The following is a 23,431-nucleotide window of genomic DNA, read 5'->3' as shown; positions in this document are numbered from 1 at the left end:
AAATTAAAAAAAAAATCAATCAAAAGCATAAAATGAAAAATAAACAAATAAATTTTAATACGCCTCTTAAATGCGCACTCGAATTTATTTTTCAATTAAATTTCTAGAATAATGGCCTTTTCGTATTTTCCCACAGAAACAACTCAAAACAAATCTTCAAGAGAAAAAAAATAAACACTACTGTGAAAAAAATTTTCGACAATGGGAAATTTTTCCAAATGTTCGATGCAATACTTAATAATTCGGCAGCAAATGAAACGAATAACGAAAGTTTCATCATAAAAAAAAAATGTTGTTTTGAAGAACATAATGATTCGAAATGATTATTATCGTGACAGATAAATTTAGATGAGAACTGAATCACTTTAGGTTTCACCTTTCCACCTCTGCATGAAAAGCTCACATTTGCTGAATAATTCTCAAAAAACTTCCCATCAAGACAATTACCATTCATTTTAGCTCGAATTCAGATCATTAAACTTTCGTAGGCCTTTTAAGTCGTTATTATTCACAAATTTTTCCTTTTTAAATTTCTTTCCTTAAAAAAATTCACGTGTTTTTAAAAGTTTTATCAGAACTTTTCGAAAATAAGAATTTTGTCAAGTTTAGATTCTTTTCTTGTACGTTAAAAGAAGAAAGGAATAAAAGCACACACGCATGCACGCACAAAAAAAAAAAGTTCAAGTGAAACTATAAAACGGATGATAAAAATGCATTCCTCCAAGCCAAAATGAGAAAGAAAGAAAAATAGAAGCAGATATTAAACAGTTTTGTTGAAAAAATAAATACAGGAATATTAAATAATCGGTTTGTATATTTATTCTTATAATTATATACTTATTCTTGTAATTCAATTCCTTTAATATAAACATTTTTTATCGTTTATAAGGAGAGAATATATGTCTACTATTCCAATGCAATATACACAATATATTTAAAATTTGAAACTTTTATTATTATTATTATTATTCTAAGACCAGAAAATTTGAACTTTGGACCTCAGAGAATATTTTCAGTACTGAAATTTAAATAAGACTCAAATGTAAAAACTATTTTTATGTAAATGCATAAATAGAAAGAAAAATTAATTAAAATAAAAATAAAAATTCCATTTGATACAAGGCATATTAAGTAATAATGTAGAAAAAAGATAGACATATAAACTTCTTTAATTAATCTGCTACAATAATGAAGCATTCAAAACAGAATCAAATTATTTTCAACAGCACTTGCATTACGCTTATTTACAGTTCCTGAATAAATTTTGTGTTATTATTATTATTATTTATTTAAATTAAATTAAGGCTTTAGAAGATTGTTTTCAGTAAAAGGTATAGAAAATGGTAGCAATGAACGGCAAGATAATTTGTTATCGCATTTTTGAGTAGAATGAATATTACGCACTTTCTGAATGAAATTTTTAAAATAATAATTTATACAACTCAACAAAGGTTGGATAAAAATTCCGTGTACAATCTTGTCAATAAAGCTTCATTCTCATAACAATAATTCATAAACAAAATTAAGGCAGGAAATACATAAAATGATTTAATAGGCTAACAACATATCTCAAGAAAAAAACACATACATTGTTTATATACCCGTAAATTAGTTATGGATTTAACAACTTATTTACATAAAATAAAATTTATTTAATATTTTTGACATTTTAATTATATTATCATGAGAATAAATGAATAAAAATGATCTTCGTAACAAGTAGATTATCGACCATTTGAAGTAAATACTATTGATATTCAAAAGCGATTTTCCTGAAAATTAATAATTTGTTTATAAAAATCACGGTTTTTTTCAAAGCAAGATATAAAATTTTACGAAATTTGGATGAGAACATTATATCAATAAATATGATCAATTTTAGATATATTTATTTACTATTTAACCAGTTCTTAAAAAACTGCGTTAAATCATTTCTTGCATTTAAGGAAATAACATTAAAGGATTTTTCTCTTGGCAGGCTACTTATTTAAAATAATATTCTAAAATTCATTTAAATCATTAGACCAAAAGAATGAAATATTGTATAACTATACATAACGAATGACGATTAAAGAGGCTTTCATTATCATTAAAAAAAATCCAGAAAATAATTTGGTTTATTATAAAAGATAAAAATAAAATAAAATAAAACGGGCTCACACTCTCCCTTCCAAAATAAGAATTATAATGAAATACATTAAAAAACAACTAATGCGCATTGAACTTCTGAAATTTTTTTAAGCTGAGCCGTTTTACTTAATGTGGCCAATAAATATCTCTACCCTGCTATTTTTCATTTTAATTAGTTTTCTTCAAACTATTAAACTTTAGTACACGTGAATTTAAGCAATTTCAAAGTAAAGAAAGCAAGCATGCGTAAAAGTTATTTTATTTATTTATTTAATCAAAAATGACACTATAGATCATGTGAAAAAATAGCCGAAATTAGGCATTGAAAAAAATCACTTTTCGGCCCATAATTTCTAAGCAATTGCAGCTGTCGAAAAACTTTTGAAACAAAAGTTTGTTTAATGAGACACTAATTCGCCTAATTTGATTTAGTTTTCTGTCTGCAGTTGTGAAGAAGTAATGGCGAAATTAAAATCCCCCTTCCCTTTCTATCCCCTTCGGTTTGGATAACTCCATCGGATCCACATGTCCTTCCGCTGGTATGAAGTTTGGAGTGGGGAGTACCGGCTTAGGTGTCATCTTCATCTTAGATTGGACGACGCAGAATTAATCTGCTTCATTTCGATGCATCAATATAAGCAAACTAAACAACTCAACTCACAGTTGACAGTGATGGTATGGCGTGGAAGTTTGGTGAGGGGAGAGTCAGTTCTGGTGAGTCCTCATCATATGATCATGAGGCAAATAGATGAGATTCGTTGCAAAATATCCTGTCGTATTGCTACAAATCGGGACGTTAAGATAATAAATGTATACTAAATTCATAGATTTGCACCAGCGTGCGTAAGCGAAGTAGCAAAATAAAAAAAATTGGGGGGGGGGGGAGAGAAGGGGGAGGAACAGAGAAAGAAATAAGGAGATATTTGAATCGTCTTGATATAGCTTTTTCTTTATTTCTATAAAAATAGCAATCTTTCTTAACAGTGCAGAGATTTATCTTCAGAAAACAACACGGACATTTCCTAATCATTCTGTATTTGCTTATTCAAAATAGAGATTACAATGATGATAAAAAACAAATTTCAGATAAATTTTTCAGACGATATGAAGAGGTATTTGTTATTTTAGAGACTAAAATAACGCATTCGAAACCGATGCAAAATAAAATCATGTTGAACTGAAGGGTGTGTCATGAATGTAGTGTATATAGAGAAACAATTTCACAAAACACAAAACCAGTTAACAGTTAATTTTCATTTTCAAAAAGGTAAATAAATTAATTATAGACACGGAGAAAGAATTACAGCATTTAAAATTTTATATTTGAGAGCATGAAAAAAAATATTACATGAAGTATATTTTAATGTAGTTAAGCATGGTTAATTTATAAGGTATTTATAAATTAACTACATGCTATAAGTGAAATCAAAGCATACTGCGAAAGAATCAGCGTGCGATCTTAGGCGATTTTCTTCTTCTTCTTTTTTTTTGCGATTATTTGTTGACATGTAATTAAAACTTACCAGAGGTATTAAAGTTATAAAGTTTAACTTCCTATTATTAATTATTAATTCGATTATTATATCAAGAATTGCTCCAGTTGTATTTCATTTTCAATATCAAAAAAACAGAAAAACTATGATATCTGCTAGGATTTTCAGATTTCCAGGAAATGTTAAAAACTTATATTACTTTTTAACAATAAAAGACACCTTTCTTTATAATTAAAATTAATATATAACATTTTTATTGTAGTCTTCATTTTAATCTAAATTAAGAATAACATGTTGTTAAAATTTCTGGAACAGACAGCCGTTTAAAACGCCACAGCAGTCGAAGTCCTTACACATAATAGCAACAGCTCAAATAGATGCGAGAAAACGAGAGAGAGAGAGATTTGATGAAAGCAGATATAGTGATAGTTTTAAAAAGTTTCTGCAAAGGTTTAAATATAATCTTTTAACAGTTTTGTTTGTACAAATAAAAAATTTAATTTAAATCAATGTGAACAAGTCTGGTTAATTAAATTAGTTAGAGCAATGTTATAGATAGTGGTTAATTAAATTAATTAGATACAGAAGGGCTGACTTAAGACAGCAATTATTTTGAATCGTAAGCGAAGAAGACGGCGTCTACAGTCCGTGAAATTCCACAAAAGATTACATCTACGCCAGAAAATTTAGCATTCGACGGTTTCAGTGCCGTGACTTCATTGAGTGCCTCTTCCGTGGAATGAAGCCTTCTTTGCATGATGATGGAAATTTCCATCATAACATTTAGTGAACAAAAAATTCTACTCAAAACAGGTGTACTGTAAATGGGTTGTTGTTGGCAACTTTTTACATGACTTTTGCGTAATAAGGAACGTAGTAATCAAAAAAAAAAAAAAAAAAAAAAAAAATCAAATGCCACAATCATTGTAGCGGATTTGAACTTGTCATTCCGCTGTTTGTTGTGGTTGGAAGAAACGTGCGAATTCTTGAATATTTTTTATAACTAACTGATCTGAGATATTTTTGCTAATAAAAGCGATAACGAGCGGAGAAATTTAGAAGAGAGGGACATGGAAGATTTTGTACTGAGCTGAACGTGTAAATTTGCATGATGATGGATATTTCCATCATACTGTTTCTTAATTACTTTATATTATATATTTATACCAAGATTTTTTAAAACACTTTTCCTTTAATCTAGAGCATGAATCATATCAACTTGATTTATTTCACTAAAAAAGGGAAAAAACTGTAAAGATGGGTTAAGTCTTGAAACAACAACCATAAGTACAAAAGTAGATATCGTACTACTAGACTATCGCGATTTCATACTTATTATTTCATATTTTATTCTAGATTCCCGGTGTAAATAACAGTAACAAAAATACATTCACACACACCTTTAAAAACCACCAATATATTAAAAAATATTTAGATAAATGGAAAAATAATTTTAAAAAAATTAAACAAAAATAATTATCATTATTTTATTCCCACTTAAAAAAGTAGCATTTTGTAATGGTAAAGAATGTCGTTGTCACAAAAAGCTTGCTAAAGTATAAATTTATCAGAATTCATTTGCAATTTTTTAATTCTATTTTGTATTCTTTCTATTTTTTAATTCTATTTTGTATTCTTTCTATTTTTTAATTCTATTTTGTATTCTTTCTATTTTTTAATTCTATTTTGTATTCTTTCTATTTTTTAATTCTATTTTGTATTCTTTCTATTTTTTAATTCTATTTTGTATTCTTTCTATTTTTTAATTCTATTTTGTATTCTTTCTATTTTGTATTCTTTCTATTTTTTAATTCTATTTTGTATTCTGATATTAAAAAAAAATCTTTTTAAGAATATGATTCATGTATATGAGAAAGAGAATTAAATACATTTTTACAATATGAAACAGTATAGCACTGAGGTCATTCCTAAACTAAACTACGACCACATACATTTACATACAACACCAATAATTTCACGGAATCAACCTTCCAGGAGAATTTGAAACAAATATTTATGATTATTTACAAAATTTCGCAACATTATGAAAGAAAATTAGAGGTTTCATAAGGAAACCACTAATTTCTACCTTTTTTTTACAAATGTCACAATCCCCCCCCCGACACTGAATTTTACAAGGAATGAGGAAAAGTTTTCACACATTTATCTCTTCCCTCTCAAGTGCAGCCGAGAAAGCGTCCTTGATTTTACACCGAACAATAAGTCGTTAAAAGGAAAATTTCAGAATCGATTTTCATCATAAATAGAATTTATAATGGCTGTTACGATCGCACGTCCGACGAAAGTGCATAATTTTAGCTTTCTAATTGCTATTAAAATCGCCAAAAGGTCAAGGTTATTGCAAAGAATTTGATGAGCTTATAAAAGCGTCCAGAAAAAACATGCAGACGCATTAAAACACACATAAAATTGCGTCAAAGGGGTTTCGAAGAAGGAACAGAAGCAAGAGGAATCTGGGGATCCCATTCACAAAAGTAATTCAAGTGGAAGATTCGCAGGAAAGAATATGACTTAAAAATCATTTGACGCTCAAAATAAATAATCATGCATTCAGAGAATTATGAAAAGTAAATGAAGGTTATCACATAAAGCATTTCACATAACAACATTTGCACAGAGGGTCCGATAATAGCGTCGGCTCGAAAGCTTAGGGACGATTCAATTTTTTTAAATAATTGATTTACTTTTGTATTTTATTTTACATTAATATTGTAATTTTGTACTAAAATATATATTGATAATATATACTGTATTAAAAAGTATATATATTGAACCAAACGTTTTTTTAAATTCATCTCAAAAAGAAGTTTTTAATTTTTAGTTACATTAACGTCTCGTTTTAAAGCAACTTTAGGGTTATTTTGGGACGGATCTCGTAATTTCGAACCGCAGTCAGATGATGAGGACGATACTTGAATTGTCACCTCCCTCAACATGAAGTAATAATATTGTTTATTTTTATTTATTTATTGAAACATATATGTGTCAGTCTTGTTTCAAACCGAATTAATCAGATATTTTCATAAACAACATTAATGTTAAAAAAAACAAGAAGAAATATTAGCTTTTCTATTTTATTTTTTATTTTTTAAATTTATTTATTTATTATTTTTTATCATTTAATGGCAAATCGATCCGGAGCACATTAGTGCTGAATCAAAAGAATTCTTGGAGGTGCTTAATATTTTTCAGATAAATATATTTTGAAGTAGTGTACCTTAAATATTGGTAGAGTATTGATAATATCGAAATAAAGCCGATATATTATCGATAAATACATTTTCAATTAATAGTTTCGAAAGTGTTTGAAATGACTGAATCAATCGTTTTGAAACTCGGTTTGAATTTTTCTTGCCTTATATTTACAGAAAAAAGGGATTGAAGAGACTCATTTCAGTTCAATGCCGACAACCATAAGATTGTCATGTGACTGAATCTTGAAATTTACATCTGGCTTTTCGCAATAACATTTTCAACGAGTTAATCCATTTGAAAGATAAATTACATGTTTAGCACTTAATGAAAAAAGAAAAGAAAAAAATACGTCTACATTTACGAATTTAATCTGAAATCTCAATAAAAGAACTTAAGAAATGAAATGACTAAGCAATAAACATTTTCTATTATTCCACTCCCTTTTCAAGTAGAAGAATAACAGAATTAGTCATTACGTCTTACCGATGTTTGAAATAAATTGTATTGCTATTGCAACATCAAGTGCAAGTTACCAGCCAAGATTATAAGAAGGAAATTTAAGCAATATTAAATCGCTTGCCATGGCAGTTCAATAGTTCAATTTCACAGAAAAAAACTTTGTTATGTAATAAATTACATTTAATTTTTTGAATCGCCATTTTAAGAGGCTATAAGTCACAATAGTACGAAATAATAAGTAAAAAGTAACAACTGATGTACATGAATATTCAGTTGAACGGAAAATATGTACAAAATGTCAAAGTATGTGTGTGTGTGTGGTGTACACATTTAAAATGACTTAGTTTTAATTCATTTTAAAAACATATTCTTACAAATTTCAGTGTGTGAAATTAAGTTTTTATTATATATCATTTATAATAATTATTATGGTAAAAAATGTCAAAATAATTTATTGCAATTCATTCAGTTTATTTTCATAAATACAATTAACATTAAAAATAAATTTATCTAAAAATGTATCGTCTAATTTATCTGAAGCAAGTTACAAGAGCATTATTTTGGGATGGACCATGCAATTTTGAGCCATAATCAGATGACAATGACACATGAGCCAGTAACTCTTCTCTAGACCGGCAGGAAGACCCTCGCCACAAAGCCACCATGACTTTATCTATCAGTTAACATCCCTGACTGGAAATCTGATAATTCTATATTAGACCTGACCATTTCTCTTTTTACGGAGAACAAGTTTCGTTCATTTCAAAAGATATAGGCGTTTCCTGCCAAAAATACAAGTTTTATATGAAAATATTAAATTTTTAACATTCCTTATTTTGCAAATTCATAAAGTCCCCACATATTTCATAAATTCGTGACAACCTCAATTTTACTCTAACATTCGTTTGCTTGTTCAATAACTGAATTTCATGACTTCCATGAAAAACAAGCACTAATGCTTATCTTGATTATTGATTTCTATATTTTTTTTTCTCTGCGGATTTTTAAAACCTTCAGAATCTACCGCCGAGTTATCAGTGACATTTTTATTTTCTTATTTAGTTTTCCCGGAGTGGCAATAGCGGTTGATTCATCCATCAAACGCTCCGATCGGGTGCTGAGTCACGCGGTCGTCGCTGCACCACGTGGCTTTATTTACCTTACCCATACTTCATTCGCCTTTAATTAGCTGTGCACGGCTGTCAAGTGTTGCTATATTTGCTCAGAAGGGTTGCTTGGGAAAATTCGAATTGCGCAGTCAGGAAATGAATGCAGTGACAAAACAAAGGACCGTCTCTTCTTCGAAGGGGGAATTACTAACTGTTAGTCGAATAACTATTTCCTCGACGAATCATGTGATCAAAATGTACGCTAAAACATTTAGTCACATGAATTAGAATTGCACCTGTTTCAAGATGCTGTGAATAGTACAAAATTAGGTTTAAAACAAAGTTGATGTTTCTAATTTTCAGACAAGTGTTAAAACAAATAGGAATTTTTTTTTTTAAACTGAATTACATGAAAAAATGAAAAGCTTTTGTTAACCCTTTATCGAAATAGTTCCAAGGCATTGGCAAAATTTTTTAGGATTATATGATGATGAACTGATGATGTAAATACTAAAACATCACAAGTTTGTGAATTTGTTATTTAATTTATGAAATAAGGGGTAGTAAATAAACTTACTAGAGATCGTTGAAGAAAAACTGAAAGTGATAAGCAAAGTTACCACTGAGCGTTAAGGGTAAAAATATCATCGGAGTATACCAATACTAATACTCAATATTAAATAATTTAAAAGAATTTTATACAGTTTTATTTTTTTAGTAAGAAATTATGCAGTTCAAATTCAGTCATGTCTTACATTGAAGCTCTTTTTGCATTTATTAGGCTGCCTGGACGGATTGCTACTTGCATAAAAATAAAACTGTTGCAATTTTATTAATAACATCTTAGTCACGTTTTGTTATAAGAAATAAACTAAAATGTCATAAACTACAGTATTCAAATAATCAGTACATAAAAAAGGAAGTCAAAATAGGCATAAAATTACTCACAGGAAGATTCCGAATTTTAAGAAATTCCAACAGTATCAACAGTTTTTGATCCTTTTCTAAGTGAATGTTGAATTTAAATAAAGTAAATTCAATAACAAATAATGATAATTAAATATTAGAATATCTTAGATATAAGGAACACAACACAGTGGTGTTGCATTTCTGGAAACTTTTACAAGAGCTAAAATTTAATGACAAATGTTGGAACTCAAGTGTCTCTACGAAAACCCTTAGATCGTGAACGGGCTGTGGTAAGCCTATTTACCCCTTTTGAATTTAAACGATAGACTTAATGTTTTTCAGAGCTCTTAAGGTAGTCCAATCGAATTTTAAGCATCTAATTACCCTATTTTTCATTTAAAAATATTTATTTGAGCCTTCATAAAAACTTTAGTTCTTTTGCATCTTCATTCTTTTACAAGTGGAAAAAATATATGTATCAGAGAACTATAAAGAATGAATTTCGTTTCTAGGAAGTGTAAATATCAATAAATCCAAAAACAGTAGTGAAAATATTGCATAAATTACAAAAGAATATATGAAATTTCTACAAATTTACTAAAACATTGATAGATAATAATGTCTGTTGGTAATACGAGAGAAAACTACCGAAGAAACAGTGTACCACATTCAATAATCCTGAAAATCTCATTAAGCATTGAAACGAACTGATATATTTGAATAAAATTCTGATCTATAAAACAGAAATCGTCGACATTCTGTGTAATGAAGTTATTTATTTCAAACGGAAGTTCTGTCACTTCGCGGACATCATTCTATAGGCTGAACTGGCGTAGATGCCATTTATTAGCGGTTTCTCATAGCCTTCTGTGTACAGCAAATTCTGTTCTCATTCACTACTAATAACAGATTAATGCAGCGCAAAATATTCTAAGCATGTTTCTAAAAGCTGCATTGAGTACCCATTAAAAATGATGAATCTAAACAAAAGTTTCTAAAAGTGTTCGAGAATATATCCCAATGATTGATTAACAGCACCGATTTAACTATCGAACGCATTTCTCATTATTATTTAACACATTTTAAAAATGGAACAACGAAGTAAAAGAACTGCAAGAACAGCCATTCAATCACATGACTGCTTTGATACTAGTTGATTGCAATCCTGTTTACCAACAGATACATAACTAAAAAAATAGGTTTTTCGAACTCGGAGACATCTAAAAAGTACAGATTCTAAAGGAAGCTATTATTATTTTTTACTCATACTTACAATCCTTTTATTTATTATTATTATTATTTCTTTACTTTCTTGTATACGAAGTATAGGGAAAGTATCGTAATCGTTAAATAATTCGAACTCGAGATTTTGACGAATCTCCCTATTTAAGACCTTTCTGAGTTTGAAAAGCCTATTTTTGGAATACGCCTGTCTGTTTGAGACTAAGACAATAAAAAAATACTTTGACCTAGACGGGTGAAATATGATATATATTTTTTATACCTAATTTGTAGATTTCTATCAAATTTTGAATCTGCATGCCGCACTGTTCGAATATAAGTTAACACGATAAATACAAAGCAACGAAAACTAGATTTATAAAATTCGAAACACAGATTGAACATCTATAGAGTAAACACCTGTTAAATTCCGAGTTCATTTCAACAATCGGTTGAACGTCTGTTGGTCTGAAAATCGCAAAGGTGATAACTGGAAAAGGCATTACTTGAATAGTATATCAAATGCGACTTTTGCGGCTACAATAGTAGTTCCGTATCAAATTTCGGTTTGAATTGGTTTTGGCGTTAAACGCCAAAATTCGATTTTCGGATACTATTAATCGCCAAACTCCAAAACTCTTCAAGGGTCCCGCTATAGGCTCAGTAAAAATGCTAAATTCACAGCAAAAGTTAATATTTTGTCAATATTGTATGCCAATGTCATGCAAGGCGTTCTCTAGTTTATCCAAAGCACATAATTTTTTGCGGAGATGGAAAATATCATCTATATTAGAGAGTACGCAAGAAAGTTTGGGGGAAGCCACTCTCAGTGGTTAATACTTCTTATAAAGTTAAAACCGTACTTTTCCGTTTCCGAGGGCCGTAAAAAAATCGCCAAACTGTCGGCAATTCTTTACGATTTTTTTTTTTTTGTTGGCGATTTGGCGAAAACAATTTAACTGTTGCCAACGGCCCTCGTAAACGCAAAAGTGCCGTTAAAAATTAATATTGAATTTTTCATAGCAATGAGTAATGAAAGGATTGAAGTCAATCGATCTCATCTTGCATGGGAATTATTCACACTCCGATACAATTTTCATCAGAGAAAGTGAAGTCCATAAATGTTTAATTAATTCTGTACTTGTATTTAAAATAATAGAGCATTTAATCAGCAAATAATATAACGTTATGCTTCAGGAAACCTAAATAAAAGCTCCTTCGATTCCGTGCACATGATAGCACATTTATGGTTAATGCCTGAACAATAGATTCTCTGAACCCTTTTGTTTCGTTTGTTCCAACCGGACAATCCCACGTATAACACGTACAAAAATATCACCCCCTTTGGCAATCAACGTCCAGCAAACAAACCGCGTTCCGGGAAAGCATAACAAGCACCTGTAAATTTGTATCTATTCTGCGAACGATAATGAATGCGTTGCCACTGCCGAACATACCGAGAGAGCAGAAAATCGGTTGACGGACAATGGAATTGCTGTGAAAAAGTGACGGGGCAACACGTGAGTTGGCATTAAAAATGTCCAGAGGGTGGGGGAAACGGAGTTCGAAAGAAAAAAGAAAGGAGAGGAGAGGAGAGGAGAAGAGAGAAAAAAAAAAGAGGAGGGTGTTGTCATCAAATACTACCCACGCAGCAAGCTCACCAAAACTGGAGGACGCACAGGTTCAGTTTTTCTACATTATTTTTGTTATTATTTTTAAACATTTTTTTTTTTTTTTCCATTTAAGTCATTGACTTTCAGTGTTCTCTGTTTTACCCCTTCCCTTTCCTATCCTCTCTCTCAGAAAAAGCGAGGTAGTACAGCAACTAATTCTCCGTGCACAAAAAGTTCTTGACACTGGTGCAAGGTCACATTTTACAAGTGCAAAGGAATTTGAAACACTGGACGGATTCCTTTAATTATCTTTTTACTTTGTTTTTGAATGAATTCACTCTCTCTCGTCCTTCCAGTTGCTTTCTGTATTTCATTACAAAGTGAGAGTAAAGAAACCTAGCCAAAATTATGATATATAAAACACAATACAATAGTTAATGTGATTGTAAAAACGATTGCATTGACAATGTTTTTGGCATTCAGATCGAATTTCCCTATTATCTTTCATCGTGCCTTCTTTCAATGGATTTTGAAAGATTATACAAATAATATTAAAATACATTTTGTCTAACCACACACTATTATCTACTCAAACCTGAGAAAGAAGAAACCTTGGAAAAATACCCTAAACTAGAAAAGAGATATTAAAATTTCCTCTTAAAATGTAAAGGGGTTAGGAGTTATATCTCACACGTGATACGTCAAGGAATAAGAAATGCCAGATTCATTAGGTTTTAAATTTTGGGAAATGTAGTTTCCTAGTTTATTATCTAGTCTATACACACGATACGATAGATGTAAAATCGAAGCATGAAAAGTAAGCATAATTAATAAATTCTATTTGAAAAATATTGATATTATTTTACAGTTTCTTGAAGGATTTTAAAACAATTTCTGGATGATAAATGCAACACCATCTTTCAGTTTGCAAAGTAAAAAAGGCTTATGGATGAATATTTAAAATTTCTTTTGCATCAGCTTCAATGGTTTCTGTCCCCTCTATTTCAGACATATGTCTGGTATCTTAAATCCCAAATCCTCAAACTAAAACAAAACTGCTTCAAATTTATCAGTATGCATTTTCCACTGTGTTGAGAAAAAAAATTCTATGCGAGTTAGTTTTAATTTATCAGCATTGCCATCACTCAAATATTCGTATCTCGGATAACTATCATCTTCGTATGACAATGTATTCATATAAAAACATCGAAATTGAAAGTCTCTCAAGTTTCATTAGGAATCAAATATTTCCACGGAAAAAAATAATAAGCTGTTATCAAATTAGAATTAAGTAGAGCACATGAGCAAAAATATGACATAAAATCTTCACTTTCGGATTTTGAATTAAAAAAGATGGAAAACAATTTCCAAAATAAATGTGAAAATTAAATTCAACTAAAACCATCTTGAAATAAATTATCAGACAAGAATGAATTCCTTGTGCCAAGCGTGATACAAAAGTGTTTAACAAGTAATGTCGGATTTTCAGCAAGACAGATTAGGCGGCTGCAAGGCTGCAAGATAGCAAGTGAGTCCATTAAAAACCTTCATTTGTCTATTAGCCAAACAACAAACACAAAAGGAACAACAGTGTTGGTGTGAAACGCTAAAAAGGTAATAACATGCATGGATAAGTAAACCAATTGCCCATTGAAAATAAAAGCCTATCATCAAAAAAGAAGAAATTGCTCTATATCATTCATTCTAATCAGCAAATTTCTAGCTTTTCATTCCACTTCACATCCTTAAATTTCAGAAAACAAATCTCCATCTTCAAAAAAAGGCCTCTTCTGCACACAAAAATGAACTAAAAACAAGAATTCCAGCAAGGTTCGTACATGAATTCCAGCAAAAGGAAATAATTCTACCTCAAGATTCGGACACACCCCGAAGAGTTCACGGGGTTAGGCAGATTGCCCTTCAGACTCATTCACGAGTAAGTTTCGAATCCCCACCTGCTTTTCATTCAAGAGAATCCACCAAATGAACGGTTCAGAAATCCAACAAAAGCAGGAAGATCACCTTTTACGATATTTTCATTCGGTTGGAAGTGCTTTTTATTTATTTATCTGCTCAAAATTGCGCAAGATCTTTCAAGGAGCTGGAATTCGCAAGTTGTTTGCGGCAAGAAAGGGGAAAAAAAAAAAAAAGCTTTTCACAAATCACGAGGAAAATTTCAGTTCATTCAATTTGGTACCTTACAGAGCAGGACATAGTGGATGGGCAATCCATCACTCAACAGGATCTCGACTTAGCTTCACATCCCAAAAGACTACATTTTCTTTTTCTTCGCATATAAAAAAAGGGGTGAACCACAAAGATGATGTTTACCCACTCCCCTCTCTATTTGTAAATCTCGCAAAAAAGTCTAGGTCAATAAGATTTTACTTCCTATTAAGACGCGAAAAAAAAAAAAGAAGAGGAAGAAGACATGAAAATTGTATATCTGTCGGAGGAGTTTGGTTCATTTCGTTTGTTTGTTTTCAGTAAAGCGGAACGATCACAAAAGATATACTCTAAATATTAAAAAAATTCCACGGACGGTAATAGAACAGCGTTTTCTTTTCTATTTATTACGCTCGACCTTTTAAAATAGTCCACAAAACATGCATTTTGATTCTCTGCAGGTTGTAATGCCTATCAATTACAAATTTCTCTTTTTTGAGGGGGGGGGCTGCTTATAGATTATAGTCAAAGGCAAATCAGCATGCCGAAACTAAGTGTTTCATTTCACATAGTTAAATTTTTAAAACTAGTTACCTTTGGTGACCAGATTATTGACTTGTTAGACTGTTATATGATTTACGGAATGCATTAAAATTATTTTACGTGCTATTTGACATCACTGGAAAACATAAAATTATTGTCGAATGTCAATGGAATCAATCAGCAAAATGAATTGAATTTAGTTGAAATAATGCAAATTAAAAAGTGAATACGTTAGGAAATAAAAGTGGGAGTGAAAATTCTATGAGGGATTTAAAGACGGACAAAAACCTGCAATTGAATATTTTGATGACTGAGTCTGAATTCCGTCACAGCATTTAAAAATATTGTTACATATCAACGTGAATTTCAAATATTATGAAAATGCAGAGAAAAATTATATAGAAATGAAATTAAAATAATTAAAAAGGAAATTTTTGAATCTTTTAAGATAATATAAAGAATATTTTGGTAAAATAATGGGTTTCTAAACCCATTATGACTTGAATATCCATTTCGGTAGGCAAGTCTAAACGATTACCAATATGGTGACAGTTAAGTCTATTAAGTTCGTTTATATCTATATTAAGTTTTTACTTTCAAACTTTCTGTCTAAGTGCAATAATAATAAATTTCAGTAAATAAAAAAAATGACAATTCCTCGTTAAATATTTTTCTTTTACTTTTCGATGTCTGAATTTCAGTAGTCACGATAAAATTCTTCGGAATTTTTTCATAAATAAAAAGTTTTGTTTTATGGATTAAGATAAACTTTAAAGTAAACTGTGGGTTTTTCTTTTATATCTTCTTTCCTCTGACTGAATGTACTTTCTGATGACACGGTGAGCCATCTCTAGAACATTTCTAATAACATTTTTCAGCTCCATTAATTAGCCACAGGAAGCGTCCGATTCAATGCAACTGTAAAATCTAATTTAAATGTTAATTAATTTCCTAATTTTTATTTGAAATTAGCCCATATTAATTTCATTCTAAAGTGGTCTCTTATTTCCTGATCCAATTCCACTTTTTATTTAATTATTTTTAACACGCGCTCTATAAAACTGCTCACTTCAGCATTTTCCCACGCTCCGAGTGGAGGGCTAAAAATCCTTAATGCTTTCAACGTTCTTTTCAAGATACCTAAATTTCCCTATCCTAAATCGATACGTGTCAAATAAATCCCAATCAAAATCTCATTATAAAATCACCGAGGAAAAAATTTCGGTCTCTTTTGCTTTTCTGCTCTTGTATCGAGATGTATTTTTGACTAAGGAATCCTACAGAGCTTAATCGGGCCTTGCTCCCCTCTCTCATTTCACAACAATTTAAACTAGAAAATGAGAGAACAGCTGTGAACAGTAAAAGACGCATTCGTATTCTATTGATCTCACACTGCTAACAGGAAACCATTTCACACAAAATTCACCATTCATTATTTTAATTTAACTCTAGGGTTAATTTTAGGGAGTTCTTTATCATTTACAGCAAAAAATAAAAAAGATTCCGTCATGCTTTCAATTTTTTATGATTTAATCACTTCTTAATTGTTTTTCCTTTTCCTCCTTTATTAATCTTTATTAAGTTTTTTTTTTTTTTTCAAAAAACAATAAAAGTTGGCATTCAAATAGTTTTTATTTATAACTCTCTACCCGATATTATTACAAATGAATTACTTTTTATTATTGGTCTGATGATTTACTAAATTTTCAGACGCGTAGATGAATATTTATTGTTTGACTAACAGTTTATTGCAGAAAAAATATTTTTTGGATTATTTTTTTAAAGTTTTCATCCATTTAACTTGCGAAACGTGTTCGAGCACTGGGCGGGTATGTAAACATCAGTGAGGATGGTGGGTGGTTCGACTTTCTTTTCAAGTCCAACTCTTTTCCTTTACTAGTCACTCTCGCTTTCCTCTTGCACGAGAAAGAAGACGATAAGGAAAAAAAAACGAATGATTTGTTTGCTGCCAGCTCTGCTGTACGCGTAAATATTCGAATCCATTGTAGTATTTAAGTCGCGTTCATCCGCATTCGTATCCATTACGGGTAGAGAAGTACTTGAACTCTGCCATTTTCGATGTCTTGAAGTTTTGTTTGGCTTTTGTGTTTGATTGTTTTAAGACTTATTTTAATCAAATGCGAAAAGGCAGAAACATGGTCTTTCTCTCTCTCTTTATCATTTACCATCATATTCCCATAATTTCTTTACTTTATGAAAAAAAAATTTACTTGCATATAAATGTAAAAAATTACACCACGTTAATAATTATTAAAAGAAGATAAGTAAATAGTTATGTAATAATAAATAATTATGAATTTTCCTTAAAGAAGTTCAACTGATGTATGAAATGAAATGATGTATGAAATGTATTATTTCATGAATGAAGTCCAACTGATGTATTTTAAGGGAAAGTTCCAACATATTCTTTATTAAAACTAATCTTTAAGATTAATCGTATAATATTACAGTACTAACCACCATTGGCGACCAGTTGGTTCGCCGAGATAACTGATTACTACAAATTTCAATTAAATTTTGCCCTCTTGAGTCTTCAAATTTTGAAGACAAGTAAATTATATACTATTAGAAACTTTATCCGTTTTTGTTCATTGTGTTATGCATTTCTTAAATTTTCTATCTAAAACAACAATCTAAATCTCAAAAAAGGGGACATGTTTACAATGACGATAAAGACAGTTGATTTATTTATTAGGAAAGTTGCTTTATATTTATAAAATACTCGTAGATGTACGTTACTATTATTCATTTCTTTACACCATGGTAATAGCATGCAGAAGAATTCGAGAAACCTCTCGACTTTGTACTGTCTTGGGAATAAAACTTTCGCCACTTCATAAATTTGATATGCTTCTAATTTTAAAAACCAATATAAATCCGGATAAAAATATAAAGTCTGTCTCCCCGTAATCATTTGCACTCATAAATCCATCGTCGTCATTAGCTTTATTTACTTTCCGAAAAAGTATTTCGGAAAATGATAGATATATCTCCAAAGCGCACGCGTTCAAATCTGCGCGGTCTTTTTATTTTTAGGGCGTGACAAATCCTCTAAGAGAACACACGTTTGGTGTGAAAAAGTGCCCGCAGATAGTGCCCACACAATTTCCTCTTATAACCAAGAAACACTTGTGCAAAATTCAAAATCTGTTGCCCACGCGCGCCTGATGACTAGCAGATTGCCCGAGAACTTTTTTAAACCTCTTTTCTACTCTACTTTTAAATTTTCGGCGATGGCAACATCCATAAATCAAGTAAGCGCTCTGGGTACCAGAGTATAAACAAATGGGAAAGATTAGGATTTTAAATGATGGCATTTATGGTATGAATAGGACAATTCTTAGTTGTAATTAATTTGGAAAAAAATATAAAAAAATAGAACATGTGTTGTTGTTTTTTTCCTATCATTAGAGTCATTAGAAGTTATCAGAAGAGACACGAAAATTGTGCTTCGTTTTTATCTTAAGTGTTTGCGAATGTTTGGGTTATAAACATGCAGAAATATGTAATGACGGTGCAAAAACATACTAAGACATACGTATGTAAAGATGAAACTGTTTTTTGGACAGCGCAAATAGTGAAGGAAAAAAAAAAAAAAAAAGAAAGGAAGGAATAAACGTGATAAGGACATATTAGGAAATGCCGATTGCGACATTTAGTATGCTTTGGAACATTTTAATATAAAAACAATAATCGCAGCAATCGAAACTTGTGTATTTTGTTCTAGTCCATAATGAGGAAATAACAGCTTTTCCAGGATAATATTCTTGAAATCAACTTATTTGAAAACATGTAATTTTCTTTCAAAGAATTTAACCATAACCGTAAAGATTTTTTTTTCTAATTATGTACAGTCAATTATCTAAATGTGATAATGTATCAGATATTCATATATTTTTTTAATTTCGAAAACGATCTATTCTATCGGGGTTTTTTTTTTTCATTCTATTTGTATTCTTTTATTTTATTTTAATAAAAAATAAATATAATCAAAAAATATTTTTAAAACCATAATCAAATAATTCAATTTTGATTTAAAGAAAACAAATAGTACATATTGAAATAAACACCGATCATAAGGTTTTAAGAATAATTAAACATCTTTGGCAAAGAGCTTGTTTGTCCGGAATATCAATTTCCCTTACAGTTAATTTATTAATTTAGAATAGACAATTATTTAATTCTTCTAGTTCGATTAGATTAAGAAAATGTATTTAATGGAAATTAAATTTAAGTGAAAATGAATGATTAATGACCGAATCTTTTTTAGCTATAGCTCTGTCCAAGGCCAAATTTAAAACTAAATGTTATTCACATTGCAAAATATATACGTCAGTGTAAATATGATAATTGATACCTCAAAACATTACCACGAAATATCTTGAGAATGGAAATAAACTTCTAAAAATAGTATAAAAAATTCAAAATATCGCTCATAACAGTCAGAATTTTCCAAATTATAAATTCTGTAAAAAATAAGTTTTTTTTTCCCATATTTTTTCTTGGTCAAAATACCTGTAAAAATGAAGACCTAATCCCGGTAAGATGTAGCCCAAAACACTAAAAACTTGTTTAATATTTATTCAACTAAGATTTTGATCAAATTTTGAGTTTGCAAATTTGACAGTGAATAATCCCTTCTTTTAAATAAAACTTTTTTAAAAGGACTTTATATAGAGAGATAGACGAATGTTTCTAACAACAAAAATAATTGTATTTTACAATACTTTATAACTCCCACCCCCCTTCTTTTCTACTTATCTGGGATTTCCTTTATGAATAACAATCATTCAAGTAAGGAAAAAAAAAAAAAAAAAGTAAACAGAAATGGATAAAATAGCTTAAATTCGCAATTTTTCCCTTTAATACTCTGTACATATTCTTAACTGCGTCACGAGTGACGTTTCCACAGGATCCTGAACAATGGAAGAGACTTTTATATCATTCAAAATGGAAATAACAGACACGATGTTATGTGATATTTCGCACTGCGTCGGCTGCTTTATTGTTCGTTGCAAACGTCCCCCCACCCCCCGGATCCGAGCGACACAGCTACAGAGAGGCATTCCAGAATTCTTTAAAAAATAAAATTTATATCCTTTTACACGGTTTTTACGCGCTGTAAGTCGCTGATTTCTTTGGGTATAAAAATAAAATTCGTATAATGATAGGAATTTTGAGCTTTGGATAAAAATAAAATGGCTCCGCTCTCTAAAGGAAACTGTCCGCTTTGAATTTGCTAGACAATAAGAACTTTTCACAACGAATTCAATTTCGGAATAATTTCGTTTCGGAATTCATGAAGTGCGATATAAAAAATTTACGGTACTGAAAACGCAAGCAGTAAAATATTCATTCTTTTCAAAGGTATAATGCGGGCAATTAATGCACCCATTTTTCTCTGCAATTTCATTTCTTTTCCAGATTTTTAATCATTAGCATTTTTTATTTAACTTTCTCGTAACGAAATAAATAAAGAAAAAAGAAAACCCGCAATCGTCAAAAAATTCGAATTCGAGATTTTCACTAATTTTAACGTTTCGGATCTCCCAGAGTCCGAACATTTAAATTATTAAATTAACAATTAATTATGTTTTTCTGCCTGGAAAGATGATACCTCAAAAACGGTGTAAGCTCGATACATGAAATCTGGCTTTGATATTGGTAGAGTTTTATATCATACCAACTCTACCAATTGATACCATATTGGTAGCGTTTTATCAAATTCTGAAATTCATTTAGAGAAAGTCGGTTATCCGAATATAAGTGAACATGATAATTTCAAAAAAAGAGAGCTAGATTGATAAAATTTGGTACATAGACTTAACATCTAATGAGTACAAGTGCCAGAAATTTCGAACCATATCCGTAAAAGCATTGACCATTTGTTAGTCTGTACTTTCAAAAGCATGTTAACGCGACAACTCAAAAATAGAATGACTTAAATAAATAAAATACGATATGTTATTTTGTGATTGTAATCAGTAAGAAAAAAAGGCGCTCAAAATGCACATTCAGTTTTCTGATACTTGTGTAATAGCCACATCCTAGCGATTATTCGCCCAAAAAAAAATAATAAAATGACTAAGATCGCACATTAATAGACTTTTCCGTAAATGTAGGCTTACCGTAAATGGCATCGTTAATAATACACAAATATGTTTATTAAATTGTATACGAGAAAGTCTGGGCGGGGGATCACTCCCACTAGTCAAAGGGAAGCATTCTGCGCTCTCTCAATTCGAAATACGTCAGATATTTGCGAGTACGTTCGGAAAATCATTAAACTTTTCTTATAAAAAAGGACTAATATCCGTCAAATACGTTAATAATCAATCCCCTTCAAACATCACAGTTTCTCCTCCGTTTAAACTGGAATGTTCATATCGTTCATTTATTTCAGCTCTTTACGACAGGTATAGGATCATGACCTAATAAAAAATTCCAGCTTTAAACTATATATATATATATATATATATATATATATATATATATATATATATATATATATATATATATATATATATATATATATATATTTGAGAAAAAAAAAAGTATGATGTCTCATTCAGCGTTAGAAAAATAAGCTTTGTTGAACCTCAAGAAATTACTGACCGAAAATGGAACAAAGATTTTTTATTAAATAAAAGATTTTAAAAAATAGAAATTGAACACGTAAGCTTATGAAAGAAGAAAAGTTTAATGAGAGAAGAACGGTAAGCGCAATTCAATTATGCCAGAAACAGTTATTATTCAAATCATTTTAAAATTATGGAATAATCTGATTATCGAAATAATCAGGTCAGACTCCTTTGGATTTTTTTTCCTATAGAAACAGCTAAAAGAATCAGTAGATCGAATCTTAATTACTTCAAAAGTGACTTAGTGGCTCGTTTGCCTGCTGCTTTCATTTTTGCCGATTCTCCACTATTATATCGTGCCCGGTCAGCCATTACAAAGCGCGTGCATGTTTCGAAATGTGCGGTATTTATTCTGAGCAACTACTTATGTAAATAACATGTCACGTGTAAGTACCAATGCAGCTTATTTATATAAATACCTATGTTTTTTTAATTGGATGCATCATATTTTTTCTTTTACATATTTCTCAAAAGCGTCGTAGAAATACCATTCATTGGACGACTATTATTTTCTCAGAACTAGGATTTTCGTTCCGCACAATTTGTATATTTTTCAAACGAAATATAATATTTATAAATATTTTAACTTATCTTTTGACAAACAAAAAAAAAAAAACACACACACACACACTTTTCATTGGCTTATCAAGAAAAGAAAGAGGGTGGGGGGGGGGTGATTAAGTTCCGTCTTATTCTAAAATGGTAAAAGCGTAAGGCAAGTAAGGGGAAAAGAAGCAATAAATGAATGAGCACTTCATCAATGGTTACTACATATTGCACAGAATATAGTCCTCATAACCAATCAAGACACCGAACCGTTAACGTAATTAGACTACCAAATCAAGAATACTGACATAAACACATGCCGCTGTATTTATATATATATATATATATATATATATTTCTTTCTCAGCATGCGTTTGTAGAATTTGGCGCGGTTTTTTTTTTTTTTTTTTTTTTGAGTGAAAAGAAATTGATCATATATCATAGATTCACCCCGACATTTTTTCGCCTCTTTCTGATGCGATGTTGTGTTTCTTTTTTCATTTTATTTGCCATTTTTTTCTGCAGTTGTCCAAATTCAGGTATGTTGACTTTTTATTTTTTATTTTACAATGTTTTCTTGTTTAAATATCCATCATTTTAATACAATAGGCAGTGGAAAAGAAATTTTAGGGGCGCTAAAACGGCAATTTATAGTCACGCAAGGAATGCATGAGTCTAGCTTATGAAATTGTGGTAAACATAAATCAGTCCCCTTCTATGTGTGTACTGCCTACTGGCCGTATTATAACTGGCCGGGCATAAGATACAAAATTATGAATTCGTTTCTAATAAGTTTTCATGTAGTTTCAAAACTTGAAGTTAACGCAACTGTACTGTTTCATTTTATAAAAATTGAAAAAACTAAAAAAGAAATTGCACTCACCAATTCATAATTGACTGAAGAAGGCTCACAACCAGCTACAACCTGAAAAGAAGAAAAAAATTGCATTATTGTCTGTGTAAATTTTACAAACAAATACACTGCGCTCACAGAACGAACTTAAAACAGATCTAACTCTATTATTCTCACTCGGCCTTTTCTGATGTCAGTATCTACGAATTATCATAAGAAAATCGATAGCCAGGTACTTTGATGGGAAATTTATCTTCTCAGGATATGATAAGATTGTCCGCCACTGAATGAGTTTTTTTGAAGAGCAAAGAACGAAAGTAAGAATAAGAGTCACTTCTAAAATTTGTTTCTTTTAAGCATATCACTGAATTCTAGAATATTAAAGAATTAATATAGACCAAAAAATAATATGAATGTTGTTAGTTACTTCGCCATCATCAGATGACGACTTCAACAACACATTAATATGAAAATATTGAGGCGCGACTTGTTTAACTGATAATAAGGTTGT

The 23,431-nt window shown here is 30.3% G+C and overlaps 1 protein-coding gene across 11 annotated transcripts in view; it reads right to left on the bottom strand.

Moving 5' to 3' along the window:
* Positions 1-23,431, bottom strand: part of LOC129965543 (tensin-1-like) — a 474,618-nt gene that overhangs the window by 69,289 nt on the left and 381,898 nt on the right. For all 11 annotated transcript variants that reach the window (XM_056079518.1, XM_056079523.1, XM_056079519.1 and 8 more), the window contains one exon: positions 22,951-22,992. In XM_056079518.1, the coding sequence (XP_055935493.1) occupies positions 22,951-22,992 (42 nt within the window). The remainder of the gene's footprint in view (positions 1-22,950; positions 22,993-23,431) is intronic.

Source organism: Argiope bruennichi, chromosome 4, assembly GCF_947563725.1.
Source record: "Argiope bruennichi chromosome 4, qqArgBrue1.1, whole genome shotgun sequence".
Classification (NCBI taxonomy): Eukaryota; Metazoa; Arthropoda; class Arachnida; order Araneae; family Araneidae; genus Argiope; species Argiope bruennichi.
This window is presented reverse-complemented; position numbering and strand designations above follow the sequence as displayed.